Source organism: Lolium perenne, chromosome 3 (genome assembly GCF_019359855.2).
Source record: "Lolium perenne isolate Kyuss_39 chromosome 3, Kyuss_2.0, whole genome shotgun sequence".
In the NCBI taxonomy this organism is placed as follows: domain Eukaryota; kingdom Viridiplantae; phylum Streptophyta; class Magnoliopsida; order Poales; family Poaceae; genus Lolium; species Lolium perenne.
The window spans coordinates 330,386,054-330,401,599 of record NC_067246.2 but is presented as its reverse complement, the minus strand read 5'-3'; the positions used below and the strand labels follow the sequence as shown (position 1 = coordinate 330,401,599).

Genomic DNA, 15,546 nt, shown 5'->3' with positions numbered 1-15,546 from the left:
GAGAGGCAGAACCTATTGACACAAGGGATGGCCGTGTGGGTGTTTATAAGGGAGAGATGACCGTTGTAGGGGTTTACACAATAAAATAAGGAGGAGGTGAACGTTGGTGGGGGTTTACACAATAAATTAAGGAGGAGATGACCGTTGTGGGGGTTTACACAATAAATTAAGGAGGAGACGACCGTTGTGGGGGTATATATCTCAACAAAATTAAAAAGTAATGCGGACTATCTTGATGAAAATGGAACTTCGTGATATAGTTTATCATTTTACCGTGAAAAATAATGCCTAAAAGAAATGGTAATTTGTGATAGTTTATCATTTACCGTAATGGCTACAACAAATCGTTGATGGTTTATCATTTTTTGCGTGAAAAGTAATGGCTACAAGTATGTTTTCATTGCTACGGTGAAGTAGTCGTGGTACGCACATTGCTGCAATCACATGTATGTTTTCATATGAAACTGGTTCATAGTAGGGTTCGAACCGCCTTTTCACGCATATTGTATGGTATAAGTTTCACCCTCTTCTATATATAATGGGGGCATCTCCAGATACCCAACGCAAACTGATCAAATGTGTTTGTTCCAGTTCCCGCCAGGAGTGGCGCGGGCGGCGGCGGCTCAGCTTCTGTGGCGTCATCAATGGCATGTGCTTTGAAGTCCTGCGCTGCAATTAATATCCGCCGCTCCCATTCCTTTTTAAGGGAACTGCCATTCCCTTGCCATCGTCTCTTACCTTGCCACCATTTCCTAGGGCATCCCATGCGAGGAACCCGGGGATGACACCGACAACGACGGAGGCTATCTTGCATACATGGCGGAAAAGGCCAAGGCGGAGGGCACACTGCACCAGCTCATTGCCCAGCCGGACGATCTAGACAAAGAGGAGGTGACGAGGCTCATCATATTGATCTCATAGCAGCCGGAGCCGCTGCAGCTCCGGTATGTTAATGAACACATGTCGGCAGGCTTCTCTAGGAGTAGGCGGTTAGGCGTCAACCGCACCTCCCCCACCCTCGACGTGGGATTAGTGGCCGCTTTGACGCCGAACTAGCCATGGGAGATGTTGGTTATCGCCGATCTGACCAAGTGCCGAGGACGACGGATAGTGGGCTAGGATTTGGGTTGCTCTTGCTCGCTCGTGTGGGGGGGGCAAGGCGGGAGCGAGGCGAGATGGGGGGATGTAGGGCCCGGTGGTGGCAGGGTGTTTCGCGAGCCGCTCCCACCGCTTCGATATGAGTACAATTACCAAGGGAAAAAAATAGTGTGTTATAGCATGCTATTAGCGACGCATTGTATATTGATTAATTTAGTGTGGGGCCTTCAAATATGGTATAGCGCGTTATTTTTTCCCATGATACTGACGGCCTCCTTTGGTGAAATTCATCTCTCAAAAGAAGTACTATTTGCGTCGGGCTGCTAGGCAGAATTCGGGTCAAATGAACAAGCGGTAAGGGCATCTCTAACGGATATCCAAAATGCGTAAGATGCGCTAACAAAACAGCCGTTTATGTCACGTGGAACTCGCACCGCTCACGGTGCCGTATATATCGTCGCTGCCCCTGCCCGGGGGCATGCGCACGCAGACGCTTGCAGCATGCATCGAGAGGGCAGCATGCATGGCATGGCTGGGCCCCATCAGCACGTCTTTAGACGTGAAGCTGATGGTAAATTCTTTATTTATTTATTTTTGAATTAGGAAATATGCTCGATCTTGATTCTTCCGTACGTACACAGCAGCGTGTAAATAAATAGAGAAGGAGGGTAGCAGCCGTGTTTGTTGGTTTTTTTTTTTTTTTTTGAGATAAGCCGTGTTTGTTGGTTTAATTAGACGCCAGCTGTCTAGCACGTATCAATAGAGCAGGTCGATATTTTGTTTTTTTTTTTTTCCTTTTCTTATTATCGATCCAGCCACAAGGTGGATTCTATCCGCCCGCTATCCACGGCACCGTGAGATCGTTTTGATCGCGATCCCCGCGCGGGCAAGCCAGCCCGGATTAATTAGCGATAGAGAAAAAAAAAGGAAGCAAGGAAGCCCGGAGGCCGGAGGAGGTAGGCGCGCGCGGGCCAGCTGGATTAATTAGCCCGCGTGGCGTGAGATTTGGACTCGATTCAGCCCGCCCGCGTGGCGCATTCCTTTTTCTCCTTGGCAGGTACGCTCGGCGCGGACGGGAGGAGAGAGGGAGATGCGTTATTCGACAATGTCTCGCCACGCCGGTTCGCAGGTACGCAAGGCCTTTACGCCAGAAAAAAAAAAAAAAAAAAAAAACACGGGGGGGGGGGGCAAGATGCTGGAGGAGCTCCTGCCGAGCCTGAGACGTCATGGCCAAATCATAGTCACCACCAACAACATGCGTGTGGCCGCCAGCATGGGAACCGTGGCGCCGATCAGGCTCAAAGTCTTGCCACACACGGAGTACTGGTTCTTCTTCAAGGCGCACGCCTTCGCCGCCACCGACGTCGAGGAGAACCCGAGGCTGCTGGCGGTCGGCACAGCCATTGCGAGGAAGCTCAACGGGTCCTTCTTCGGTGCCAAGATCGTCGGAGGGGTGCTGAGAGCCCATCCGAATCTGCAGCTCTGGTCTTAGTTACAGAAAACTGTATGTGTTGGGAAATTAAAGCTTGTATATGGGAATTATGTTTATTCGTCCGTGTTTTTGTATCTAGTGGTTATACATACTTTGTTTAGATAAAAATATTGAAATACTTAAAATAGTTTGCCTCAATTTTGTAGTGCCCGATGTTAATTTTCTGATCCTTTTAGAGCATCTCTAGCAGATCTCCTGTAAAAGTTGCAAATTTGCAAAATAAACGATTTTTTACGGTTTTGGATTTATAAAATACGACTCAATCAGATCCCACAAGCTGGGCTGACCTGTAATTTTTTTTCTCTATGGTGAACCTTAGAACGAGCCTCTCATATCTCACATTCCTAATAATCGGGGCTAGTTTCCAATTCACTGCAAAATGAGAAAAAACCCTTGGCGGGAGGGCATATTCAGCATCGAAGCGGCTATATACCGCAACCGAAACCGGCCAATTCCAGCTAGACTTTAGAAAATATATAATTATATAATTACTTAAAATACTTTGTACTGATTTTTGTACTGGCTGGTGTCTAGTTTTATGCTCCTTCTAGAGCATCTCTAGCACATTCTTAAAAGTTGCAAAACTACAAAATAACCCCTTTTTTGTTCTTTTGGATTAAAAAAATGTCCCGAACACATCCCGCAAAGTGGGCCGACCCGTATTTGTTTACATGAACCTTAAAAAGAGCCTCTGGTATCTCATGTTGCAAATAATTGGTGCTAGTTTTCCAGTTCAAGAAAGCGGTTGGTGGGAGGGAATATTCAGCGTCGGAGCTACAATACACTGCCGCTGAATCCAGCCAAATCTTTACAAACCTCGGTCAAATCCCGACTAGAATGAGGTTTGCATCTCATTTCGGCAAACGGAGCGTTGATTAGTAGTGTCTAGCCTTGGCCGGCAACAAAGACCCACTCGGCATGGAGCCCGTAGGTATATGATATAAACTTACTCTTGCAAGATTGCATAGCAAGTTATGATTTTTTTGAACGGTGCAAAATCACAAGATCACACATATTTGTATCAAGTTTCAATATTTGGAACTTGGCATGGAGCCCAAATACCTCCTTTGGTTTTTTTACAGATCACAATTAGCCAAATATAGTTTTAAAAGGTTGCATGTATATATCCATTTTGTATACGCAATATGTTTTTCAGATTTTTTATAATCTCAGAAATACGATTTTTTCCTCGTTTCTTCGCGCTATGGGCCTAGTAAAATGTTGCGCGATACAAATTATGGAGAACTTTCAGAACCCAGGCACATTTGAACCTGAATCGATAGCCAAGGGAGAGAGCAGTGAGATCCTAAGGGTAAGCAAGTAAACAAGGCGAGGTTTTTCTTATGGCGTAAGAAGATTCTATTTGTAAGTTTAAAAAATCCGAAAAAAAATCTTTGAAGGTAAATAACAAAGACAGATATGTGAGTGTGAAGTTCGAAACTTAGAAATATTTGTTTGTGATATGTATAAAAATGATAAATATACACATTATATGTCAAAATTTTAAAATTTGTGATCAGATGATGATTCTTATACAAATCTAGCGTTAGATCTAGTTCCCCCTCGAGATGCTTCCATATCTTTTAACATCAGGTGTGACTATTTTCTCAGCTGAGAACTAATTTCGTTCTCAGTTAAATGGTGTTATCAAATTTTAGTTGCAACTTATTTTACAACTCATGACTATTACGAATTAAGATGCCAATTAAATGATGTAAAATTTAACTGAGCGTGAAGTTAGATCTCAGCTAGATTCTTGGTGAACATGATGATACCACTTTGATATGATCGATATGTGCAGATCCAAAATTGACAGAATGCAGGCATTCTCTACAGACATTTCCTTGCTGAGTCGTCGTCTTCCCGCCTCCTGATCCGCACGCGCAGCCCGCCCTTCATCCGGAGCGTGACGGCCATCTCGTACAGCGGCGGCGCGTCCATGCTCACAGGCGCCGGCACCGGCTCCACCCGGAACCTGCGGATCACGGCGGCAGCCACGGCCTTCATCTGCACGTACGCCATCTCCTTCCCGAGGCACGCCCGCGGGCCGCCGTGGAACACCGGGTATCTCGCCGCGTCCGCCGCGACGAATAAGTCGCCTTGATCGACGTCGAGCCACCGCTCCGGGAGGAACTCGCGGCACCGTGGCCCCCACAGCCGCGGCATCCTGCCCATCGCGTACGCCGAGTAGTCCGCGAACCAGCCCGCCCGCACCGTCGTGCCGTCGGGGAGGACGTCGTCCGCGGCCGCCACCCGCGAGTTTATCGGCACCGGCGGGTACAGCCGCATCGCCTCCGTGATCGCCGCGTGCAGGTACTGCATCCCCTTCAGCTCCTCCTGATACTCGGCCTCGGCGTTGTCATTCTCGGCGCCGGCGGCGTCCGAGTAGCGCGTGACCTCCTCGTACACGCGCCGCTCGCAGCGCGGGTTGGCGGCGAGGAGCCAGAAGAACCAGGTGAGGGCGGACGACGTGGTGTCCTTCCCCGCCAGCACGAAGCTCACCACCACGTCCCGCAGGAACCGCCGCTTCGCGTCCGGCGACCCGAACATCTCGCCGAGCTCGCCGCCGACGCCGAGGGCGGTTTCTTCGTCCATCGCCGCCGCGAACCGCGACAGCAGGTGCTGCTCCTGCTCCTCGGCCCCTCCTCGTGCACGCAGCTGCTCCACCATCCCCATCACGTACTCGTCGATGACACCGATCGCCTCGCGCATCCGGCGCTCGCTGCCGACGTTGGCGAGCCTCATCGCCCGCCACACCAGGGTCGTCGGGTGGAGGATCCGCGCGAAGGTGATCTCCACGGCGTCGTCGAACGCCGCGAAGAACGCCTCATGCTGCTGGCGCCCGCCATCCTCGAGCTCGAGCAGCGTGGAGCAGTCGACCCCGAACGCGACGCCACAGATGTTATCGAACGCGAAACGCTTGAGCACGTCCTGCAGGTCAACGGCCTCGCCGGACCCCGCGGCGGCGTCGAGGAAGGGCAGGAGGCGGCCGCGGAGGTGCGCCCGGAGGACGCGGCCCGAGAAGCGGCGGAGCGAGCGGGAGGAGAAGGAGTAGGAGGCGAGCTTGCGCTGGAGGCTCCAGAGGCGGCCGTCGGCGAGGAACATGCCGCTGCCGAGGAGGTCGGCGAAGGGGACGGCGAAGCGCGCGCCCTTGACGTAGTTGGGGAAGTTGCCGCGCAGGAAGTGGTCGACGACCTCCGGGCTGGCGGTGGCGACGCCGCTGCCGAGGCCGAGCGCGCCGCGGACCTCGATGGTGGACGCCGGGGACGCGGCGAGGAGGTCCGTGGCCCAGTCGAGGAAGCGGTGCAGGTTCAGGAGGAACGGCACGGTGTTACCTAGGATGCGGTTTGGGTGCGGGCAGTGGTTCGCGCTCGCCGCGGCGGCTGGGCCACGGCGCCATCGGAGGTAGACGGCGACAAGGACGGGTAGGAACAAGAGAAGCAGCAGGGCGATGTTCACGTCCATGAGCACCATGCTTGAATTGGTGGTTTTAAAATGGTGGTTAGTAGTACTAATCTGCAGTCTGTACTGTGCCTGATTTCATGACAGACGCAGACTTTTCTCGTGGAAAGAGAAAGATCGATCCATTATTATTCGACCTTGTGATCCAGGCCAAAACGGACGTCGTGGTCGAAGCTCGCGAGCTGGGAGGAGGAGGACGACCGATCAACGCTACATGCATGGTCCCACCGTCACAGTCATCGCTGTGTTCCATACTTCTAGTCTTCTATGCGATGCCAAGTGTTGAGCACTTGAGCCTTTTCCCTTCCTGTTCCCTTCCTATAGAGTTGTTGATTGCCTACGTGTTCCATTTTTTTTTTCGCACGCCGTGTTCCCTTTTTTACGACTATATGGCGGCATAAGCCGAAAACCTGTTTTTAAAGGCAAGCATCTACGTCAGTAGTGGTGTCACCCATGTGGTGAATAATTTTTTAAATTAAAATTATGAAAATGCTTCAGATCCTCCGGAGGCTCGCAACCTCCGGTTCCAGCGCGGACGCGTGTATCCCTCCCAGTGGAAACAGCGATGGTGTGAGGGCCCACCACGTTGGTCTTATCCTTTCCCGACTATTTTCCTTCGCACATACTCTTTCCCTTCGCTCCGTGCCGCTCCTCTGCCTCCACAGCGCCGCCGTCTCAACCAAGCGCCGCCCAACGCCGAGGCTAGATGGACGTCGTGCGCCGCCGAGGCACAGCCCGCGCCGCCGCTTCATGTGGTCGCATGGCCGGCCGCCACCAAGTAGTGCGCCGCCTGGGAAGGGCGCGGCGGCCGCGACTCTCCGCTGTCGCCGGAGATCGAGGCGGCGCCTGGCTCCCACGAATCCCGCCGTCGATGGAGTTGGTGGCCGCGGCGAAGGCCCGAAGTCCTCCTCATCAACTCCTGCAACCGAAACGACCTCGTCGCCGGCCGTCCCTACGGAGCGCCATGGCCGTTCCTCACGATGGTGTTGCTGCAAGAGGATCATGCGCACGTGGTGCTGCGAGGCTCAGGTGGTGACGGCGTGACCGGTGTGCAACGAAGATTCATATGGTGTTTGTCGTTACTGCTTTGTGGGCTGTGGTGGTGCTACCGGCCATGTCCGGCGGTGCTACCAGCCATATTGGTGGAGCTGGAGAGTCATGTTGCTACAAACGGTTGACGTCGTTGCTACATAGGTCTCCGTGCGGAGCTGCAAATGCTTCCGGTGGAGCTGCGTCGATGCTATTGGTGCCATAAAAAGCAAGTATAAAAACCGCCGACAATTTTGCTACAAAGGCCACCGGGTGGATCTGCAAAGGCTTTTGGATAAAGCTACAAAGCTAGCCGTCGGATGCTCGATGTTATAATAGACAGTGACCGGAGCTGCGAACGGGTGTCGTCGATGTTGCAAAGCAATGTTACTGGGCTACCATGGAATAGGTTGGTGCTGCCGCCGTTGCAGCGAGGATCTCACTGGAGATATCGTAAAAAAAAATTGCGATGCTACAATAGTATATCTTCTTTGCTACAATTGTTCTGCGTTGTTGCTACTTTAGTATAAAATTGTGCTGCGAGGTCTCCGGCAGGTCTCCGGCGAATAGTGGACGATGCTACGATAGTATAAACTTATTGCTTTAAATGTTTTGCTGGTTTGCTACTTTAGTATAAAATTGTTGCTACCAAGGCTCCGGCGATGTCTCCGGCGAGATCTGCCTCCAACAAATTTTTTTTCTTTTTATTTCTAAGCGAACCGCTTTTTGCTTCAATGAAGCAAAAGCGGGCTTTTTTTTGCTACAACGAAGCAATGCCTGAATTTCTGCCTTCTGATGAGTCTTTTCATTTTTGTCTCTAGGCGAACCGTTTTCTGCTTCGATGATTATTTTTCACATTTTTATGCTTGCTAGTATATAAATGGAGTTTGTGTCAGTAATCTGATGTTGGATCGTTCTGGAAAAAAAACATCAGGTGTACGTTCAGTACAGAGTGTCTTTGTCCATATTGTTATATTATGGAGCATGTATCAGTGTCACTTCTGCATTTTGTTAGAATGTGGAACTATGCTTTTTTTTTCCTCATCATTTCTGTACACCCACAATGATGCTTTCTTAGCATTTGAGCACAGTAGACCTTTATACCAAGGTAATGTACCCTGGTTGCTAAACCTGTTTCTTACTTCGTTTTGCATGGCTTGTCATTTATTTGATGATTCTTAAATTCTTTTCTGAAGATTGCTGAAGAACACAACTTTTTGATCTTTGAAGACCGCAAATTTGCTGACATTGGAAACACGGTAACCATGCAATATGAAGGGTGAGAATAGGGTATTATAAACCACCTACTGAGTTTTCTTTATCTATATACACAATATAACTAGTGTTCTTTCTCTGACTCAGAGGAATTTTTCGCATATCGGACTGGGCCGATATTGTCAATGCACATGTAGTTCCTGGACCTGGAATTGTTGATGGCTTGAAGTTGAAGGTACATTATGCTCTACATAGTTAATTGCTTTATAACTAGTTTATGCTAAGTTGAAAAGGTGGAAATGTTAATGTTACAGTTCCATAGGTCTGGTGTAATGTAATGCACTAGTGCTCAGAGCATCAGAGTAACTGTTGTATTATTGTCTTGAAGGGTTTGCCAAAAGGAAGAGGGCTACTTCTGCTTGCTGAAATGAGCTCAGCTGGTAACCTTGCTCAGGGAGATTACACTGCAGAAGCTGTAAAGTTTGCTGAGCAACATTCCGATTTTGTAATGGGATTTATATCAGTAAATCCCGCATCTTGGTTAACGACACCATCAAGTCCAGCGTTTATCCATGCCACTCCTGGAGTTCAGACTGTTGCTGGAGGAGATTCCCTTGGTCAACAGTACAATACTCCTTGTTCGGTGAGTTTGTTTAACCTTGCCATTAGAAATTGTTTGTGCGATTACTATAAAAAAATAATCACAATGCTCTATGCTAAGTTCTTAAAGAGAATTAGTGGTATATATCCTTTCACTGTGCTACATGGAACTATAGTTTGTTGTTGCCTACTACCGTATTAGAGATAGTATAAGTCTCAAACTAACCAACAACAAAAAAAGATAGTAGATATCCACTGTTTGGTACTGCTGTAATGTAATTAGTGCCAGGTGTGTGATATGGTCAATATAAGTAGTGCCGGTGTGCGATATGGTTGATATATATTAAGACAAGTTGGGTTTGTCAGACATGTTTCATAATTACTTGGATATGTTAGTATATAGACCCTCTGGCTCGCAGACTGAATAACTATACGTTTCCTCCTTGAAACCAACTAGAGACTACTTTGAGTAGAATACTGTTGCTTCCTTGCTTAGAGGCTTAGACTATCTAAGTTCTTTGTTCCTCTGTTACCACGTGAGCAGGATAAACAAGCAAACATGATGAATCTCTGGGATGTGGTTGGTATTTGAAAACATACTTAGGAGTTAATAGGCTACATTGTACTCAAACTGTACCACATTTGGACTTGGTCCTATTTTTCCTTTCCGTGCACCCTCCAGCAAAAACAGTATGTTTGCAAAAACAGTATGTTTGCAAAAACAGTACTCCCTAGTCCCTCCGATCAGTATTAGTTATCGCTGATTTAATACTAAATCAGCAACAACTAATATGGATCGGAGGAAGTAGGTGATTTTCTTATTGTAAATGTATTCATTAGGAAAACCATTTGCAAAAACCCTGAACCCTTCTTTTTTCCGTTGCAATCTCTGATTTACCTAGTACTGACATCGAGTCTCACCTGCAACTTCGGCTGCGTAATTTCATCAGGTCATAAACGAGAGAGGCAGTGATATAATCATAGTCGGGTGTGGGATCATAAAGGCGAGCAATCCTGCTGAGGCCGCAAGGGAGTACCGCATCCAGGGATGGCAGGCCTACCACACCAGCTTGTCATGAGAAAAAGTGCAGTGAGTTTCTGCATTCAGGCCATCGACACAATAAGAGTAGTGAGTACCAAGCTCCCAGTCATTGCTGTGTTCCATGTGTGGACATGCTTAGCATCACGATTCACCAATAATTATGTATCCAATATGAACCAGGCCGCTCTTTCATTCTGCATCTTTTTTCTTGATTGATTCCTAGTTGACAGTGTCGCCTTCCCTCCACGCGGAGCCCGTTCATCATTCTCAAGGCTACCGTCAGTCCGTCACGGCCATCAGATCTATGCGGTCGCTTCCAGTACCTTCTAGATGGATAGCAACAAAGTCTTTCGAGTCGCTATCCTGCCAATGTCACTCCTTCACAGACTATTGGTGCTCTCCTTGACTTATTATCCCAATCAAATTTCAGAAGTTGTAATATGTGGTCAAAAATGACCCGCAAGACCACATGCATGACACATCCGTGCACTAATCCTCAAACATTCCACCATTAGCTGGTAGAAAATTTTACCATGGCGGAGGTCCTCATCTCGGCGGTCGTCGGCGACATGGTGGGCAGAGTGATATCTCTTCTCGCCAGCCGTTGCAGCAACCAAGAACAGAGCACCGACGACAAGCTACAGAAGATAAGCCGTATGCTTATCAGGATCCACAGTGTGGTGGAGGAGGCGAAAGGGAGGCACATCACGAACGATGTCGCCCTCGACTGGCTCTCGGATCTTGACGATGGCGTGTGGCAAGGCCGGTATCTGCTCGACACGGTCAGACGCAGAGATACAGAGCATGAAGAAGATGAGCATGGTGATGGTGAGGAGGTACAACCTTTCTCCCTGTCCTTGTTCAATCCTGCAAAGCGTGTGCGTGTCGCTGCGAGCACCATGAGGTGCGTACTGTCTGGCCGCAGCGCCAGCCTTGATGAGATCCACAGGGTGCTGGAGAACCTGCAAGGCCTGTCCGGTGATCTCCGGGAGTTCCTGATGCTCCTGCAAGGCTGCAACCGGATCCGCCGGCCTCTGGCAACCAATATCTTCGTCGACAACGGGCAGATGTTCGGCAGGCATGTGGAGCGAGAAAGGATCATCAACTTCTTGCTCCACGACGACTACCGTCCATCTCCATCCAAGGAGAAGCTACCTCTGCTTCCGATCGTCGGCGACATCGGAGTCGGCAAAACCACCTTGGTGCAGCACGTCTGCGACGACGCTAGGCTGCGCAGCCGCTTCCCACTGATCATGTTGTTCGATTTCTCGTCGACCTATGCTATTGCGCTGGGTGAGGCGGCCGTTGTTCTGAAATCGAAGCATGTGATCGGAGGGTCCGGAAACCTCAAACACCCACTGCACGTGCTCAATGAAAGCTTCCGCAGCAAGCGGTTCCTAATGGTGTTCGAGGATGTCGACATGCACAAGAAGAAGATGCTGGAGGAGCTCCTGCCGAGCTTGAGACGTCATGGCAAACAGGGGAGCAAAATCATAGTCACCACCAACAACATGCGTGTGGCCGCCAGCATGGGAACCGTGGCGCCGATCAGGCTCAAAGTTCTGCCACACCCGGAGTACTGGTTCTTCTTCAAAGGGCACGCCTTTGCTTCCACGGACGTCGAGGAGAACCCGAGGCTGCTCGCGGTCGGCCGAGCCATCGCCATGAAGCTCAACGGGTCCTTCTTCGGCGCCAAGATCGTCGGAGGGGTGCTGAGAGCCCATCCGGATCTGCGGTTCTGGTGCAAGATCCTGAGGAGCGATATTGGGGGCTTGTCGTTGCTGGGTGATGGCCTTGGGTACATCGCAGATTTGGCAGAGAATCTGCTGCCGAGCCATGTTAGCATGCGCCAGCTGATCATAACCAAGAAACCATTTCGCTCGACTCAGCCTAAATTCGCCATGTTTCATGATATGTTTCTGCCAAGTCCTGATGGCGCCCCAGAAAGCTGTAGCGCAGATGTTGGTAACGCAAAAGTGTTGTTGTGCAGATCAGTTCTCCCATTCTATTGTGTGTACTATACCATGCTCATTGCACCGTAAATGTGTGAGGTAGTTCATCACACAATTCAGATCTTAGTTACAGAAAACTGTATGTGTTGGGAAATTAAAGCTTGTATATGGGAATTATGTTTATTCGTCCGTGTTTTTGTATCTAGTGGTTATACATACTTTGTTTAGATAAAAATATTGAAATACTTAAAATAGTTTGCCTCAATTTTGTAGTGCCCGATGTTAATTTTCTGATCCTTTTAGAGCATCTCTAGCAGATCTCCTGTAAAAGTTGCAAATTTGCAAAATAAACGATTTTTTACGGTTTTGGATTTATAAAATACGACTCAATCAGATCCCACAAGCTGGGCTGACCTGTAATTTTTTTTCTCTATGGTGAACCTTAGAACGAGCCTCTCATATCTCACATTCCTAATAATCGGGGCTAGTTTCCAATTCACTGCAAAATGAGAAAAAACCCTTGGCGGGAGGGCATATTCAGCATCGAAGCGGCTATATACCGCAACCGAAACCGGCCAATTCCAGCTAGACTTTAGAAAATATATAATTATATAATTACTTAAAATACTTTGTACTGATTTTTGTACTGGCTGGTGTCTAGTTTTATGCTCCTTCTAGAGCATCTCTAGCACATTCTTAAAAGTTGCAAAACTACAAAATAACCCCTTTTTTGTTCTTTTGGATTAAAAAAATGTCCCGAACACATCCCGCAAAGTGGGCCGACCCGTATTTGTTTACATGAACCTTAAAAAGAGCCTCTGGTATCTCATGTTGCAAATAATTGGTGCTAGTTTTCCAGTTCAAGAAAGCGGTTGGTGGGAGGGAATATTCAGCGTCGGAGCTACAATACACTGCCGCTGAATCCAGCCAAATCTTTACAAACCTCGGTCAAATCCCGACTAGAATGAGGTTTGCATCTCATTTCGGCAAACGGAGCGTTGATTAGTAGTGTCTAGCCTTGGCCGGCAACAAAGACCCACTCGGCATGGAGCCCGTAGGTATATGATATAAACTTACTCTTGCAAGATTGCATAGCAAGTTATGATTTTTTTTTTGAACGGTGCAAAATCACAAGATCACACATATTTGTATCAAGTTTCAATATTTGGAACTTGGCATGGAGCCCAAATACCTCCTTTGGTTTTTTTACAGATCACAATTAGCCAAATATAGTTTTAAAAGGTTGCATGTATATATCCATTTTGTATACGCAATATGTTTTTCAGATTTTTTATAATCTCAGAAATACGATTTTTTCCTCGTTTCTTCGCGCTATGGGCCTAGTAAAATGTTGCGCGATACAAATTATGGAGAACTTTCAGAACCCAGGCACATTTGAACCTGAATCGATAGCCAAGGGAGAGAGCAGTGAGATCCTAAGGGTAAGCAAGTAAACAAGGCGAGGTTTTTCTTATGGCGTAAGAAGATTCTATTTGTAAGTTTAAAAAATCCGAAAAAAAATCTTTGAAGGTAAATAACAAAGACAGATATGTGAGTGTGAAGTTCGAAACTTAGAAATATTTGTTTGTGATATGTATAAAAATGATAAATATACACATTATATGTCAAAATTTTAAAATTTGTGATCAGATGATGATTCTTATACAAATCTAGCGTTAGATCTAGTTCCCCCTCGAGATGCTTCCATATCTTTTAACATCAGGTGTGACTATTTTCTCAGCTGAGAACTAATTTCGTTCTCAGTTAAATGGTGTTATCAAATTTTAGTTGCAACTTATTTTACAACTCATGACTATTACGAATTAAGATGCCAATTAAATGATGTAAAATTTAACTGAGCGTGAAGTTAGATCTCAGCTAGATTCTTGGTGAACATGATGATACCACTTTGATATGATCGATATGTGCAGATCCAAAATTGACAGAATGCAGGCATTCTCTACAGACATTTCCTTGTTGAGTCGTCATCTTCCCGCCTCCTGATCCGCACGCGCAGCCCGCCCTTCATCCGAGCGTGACGGCCATCTCGTACGGCGGCGGCGCGTCCATGCAAGCAGGCGCCTGCACCGGCTCCACCCGGAACCTGCGGATCACGGCGGCAGCCACGGGCTTCATCTGCACGTACGCCATCTCCTTCCCGAGGCACGCCCGCGGGCCGCCGTGGAACACCGGGTACCTCGCCGCGTCCACAGCCACGAAGTCGCCTTGATCGACGTCGAGCCACCGCTCCGGGAGGAACTCGCGGCACCGTGGCCCCCACAGCCGCGGCATCCTGCCCATCGCGTACGCCGAGTAGTCCGCGAACCAGCCCGCCCGCACCGTCGTGCCGTCGGGGAGCACGTCGTCCGCGGCCGCCACCCGCGAGTTGATCGGCACCGGCGGGTACAGCCGCATCGCCTCCGTGATCGCCGCGTGCAGGTAGTACATCCCCTTCAGCTCCTCGTACCCGCCGTCTTCGCTCTCGGCATCGGCGTCCCAGCAGCGCACGAGCATGACCTCCTCGTGCACACGCCGCTCGCAGCGCGGGTTGGCGGCAAGGAGCCAGAAGAACCAGGTGAGAGCGGATGACGTGGTGTCCTTCCCCGCCAGCACGAAGCTCACCACCACGTCCCGCAGGAACCGCCGCTTCGCGTCCGGCGACCCGAACATCTCGCCCAGCTCCCCGCCGAGGGCGGCTTCTTCGTCCATGGCCGCCGCGAACCGCGACAGCAGGTGCTGCTCCTCCTGCTCCTCGGCTCCTCCTCGTGCACGCAGCTGCTCCACCATCCCCATCACGTACTCGTCGATGACTCGGACCGCCTCGCGCATCCGGCGCTCGCTGCCGACGTTGGCGAGCCTCATCGCCCTCCACACCAGGGTCGTCGGCTGGAGGATCCGCGCGAAGGTGATCTCCACGGCGTCGTCGAACGCCGCGAAGAATGCCTCGTGTTGCCGTTGACCAGCCCCCGCCTCGAGCTCGAGCAGCGTGGAGCAGTCGACCCCGAACGCGACACCACAGATGTTGTCGAACGCGAAGCGCTTGAGCACGTCCTGCAGGTCAACGGCCTCGCCGGACCGCGCGGCGGCGTCGAGGAAGGGCAGCAGGCGGCAGCGGAGGTGCGCCCGGAGGACGCGGCCCGAGAAGCGGCGGAGCGAGCGGGAGGAGAAGGAGTAGGAGGCGAGCTTGCGCTGGAGGCTCCAGAGGCGGCCGTCGGCGAGGAACATGCCGCTGCCGAGGAGGTCGGCGAAGGGGACGGCGAAGCGCGCGCCCTTGACGTAGTTGGGGAAGTTGCCGCGCAGGAAGTGGTCGACGACCTCCGGGCTGGCGGTGGCGACGCCGCTGCCGAGGCCGAGCATGCCGCGGACCTCGATGGTGGAGGCCGGGGACGCGGCGAGGAGGTCCGTGGCCCAGTCGAGGATGTTGGATAATTAGGCACAATTTCCATGATTAATTCCAGAATATTAAGCATGACGACAGTAACTACTAACATGTGAAACTCGAACATACTAGATGTAGTGATCAACATGAACAGTAGCATAGCAAACAGTACAACATCCATCGCTAAACAGATCGAGATATGTCGCACGTACCGATCTGGTGGAGGTGGCGGTGGAGGTGTAGCAGATGATGTCGCTGCAGTAACGTTGTTGATGAC

At 49.8% G+C, this 15,546-nt stretch overlaps 3 protein-coding genes and 1 pseudogene across 3 annotated transcripts; 2 read left to right on the top strand and 2 right to left on the bottom strand.

Annotated features, from left to right (window-relative positions):
• Window positions 1-4,276: 4,276 nt before the first annotated feature.
• Window positions 4,277-6,107, bottom strand: LOC127345808 (cytochrome P450 CYP94D108-like). The gene has a single exon (XM_051372336.2). It carries the CDS (start codon window positions 6,062-6,064, stop codon window positions 4,421-4,423), a length of 1,644 nt encoding a protein of 547 aa, XP_051228296.2. The 5' UTR covers window positions 6,065-6,107; the 3' UTR covers window positions 4,277-4,420.
• Window positions 6,108-7,997: 1,890 nt separating this feature from the next.
• On the top strand, window positions 7,998-10,108 carry LOC127345814 (uridine 5'-monophosphate synthase-like). Its single transcript, XM_051372344.2, has 5 exons — window positions 7,998-8,189; window positions 8,278-8,360; window positions 8,444-8,531; window positions 8,685-8,939; window positions 9,847-10,108. The coding sequence occupies exons 2-5, from the start codon at window positions 8,347-8,349 to the stop codon at window positions 9,973-9,975; spliced, it is 486 nt and encodes a 161-aa protein (XP_051228304.1). The 5' UTR covers window positions 7,998-8,189; window positions 8,278-8,346; the 3' UTR covers window positions 9,976-10,108.
• A 251-nt stretch (window positions 10,109-10,359) lies between these two features.
• LOC127345809 (putative disease resistance protein RGA1) lies at window positions 10,360-12,076 on the top strand. The gene has a single exon (XM_051372339.2). It carries the CDS (start codon window positions 10,472-10,474, stop codon window positions 11,978-11,980), a length of 1,509 nt encoding a protein of 502 aa, XP_051228299.1. The 5' UTR covers window positions 10,360-10,471; the 3' UTR covers window positions 11,981-12,076.
• Window positions 12,077-13,518: 1,442 nt separating this feature from the next.
• Window positions 13,519-15,303, bottom strand: LOC139838650 (cytochrome P450 94A2-like; annotated as a pseudogene).
• Between the last annotated feature and the right edge of the window lie 243 nt (window positions 15,304-15,546).

Bases quoted from the DNA above. Each gene is read 5' to 3' on its own strand.
- LOC127345808 (XM_051372336.2), bottom strand. From the start codon at position 6,064: ATGGTGCTCATGGACGTGAACATCGCCCTGCTGCTTCTCTTGTTCCTA.
- LOC127345814 (XM_051372344.2), top strand. The intron at 8,532-8,684 runs GTACATTATGCT...ATTGTCTTGAAG, and splicing joins TTGATGGCTTGAAGTTGAAG to GGTTTGCCAAAAGGAAGAGG. The intron at 8,940-9,846 runs GTGAGTTTGTTT...TAATTTCATCAG, and splicing joins AGTACAATACTCCTTGTTCG to GTCATAAACGAGAGAGGCAG.
- LOC127345809 (XM_051372339.2), top strand. From the start codon at position 10,472: ATGGCGGAGGTCCTCATCTCGGCGGTCGTCGGCGACATGGTGGGCAGA.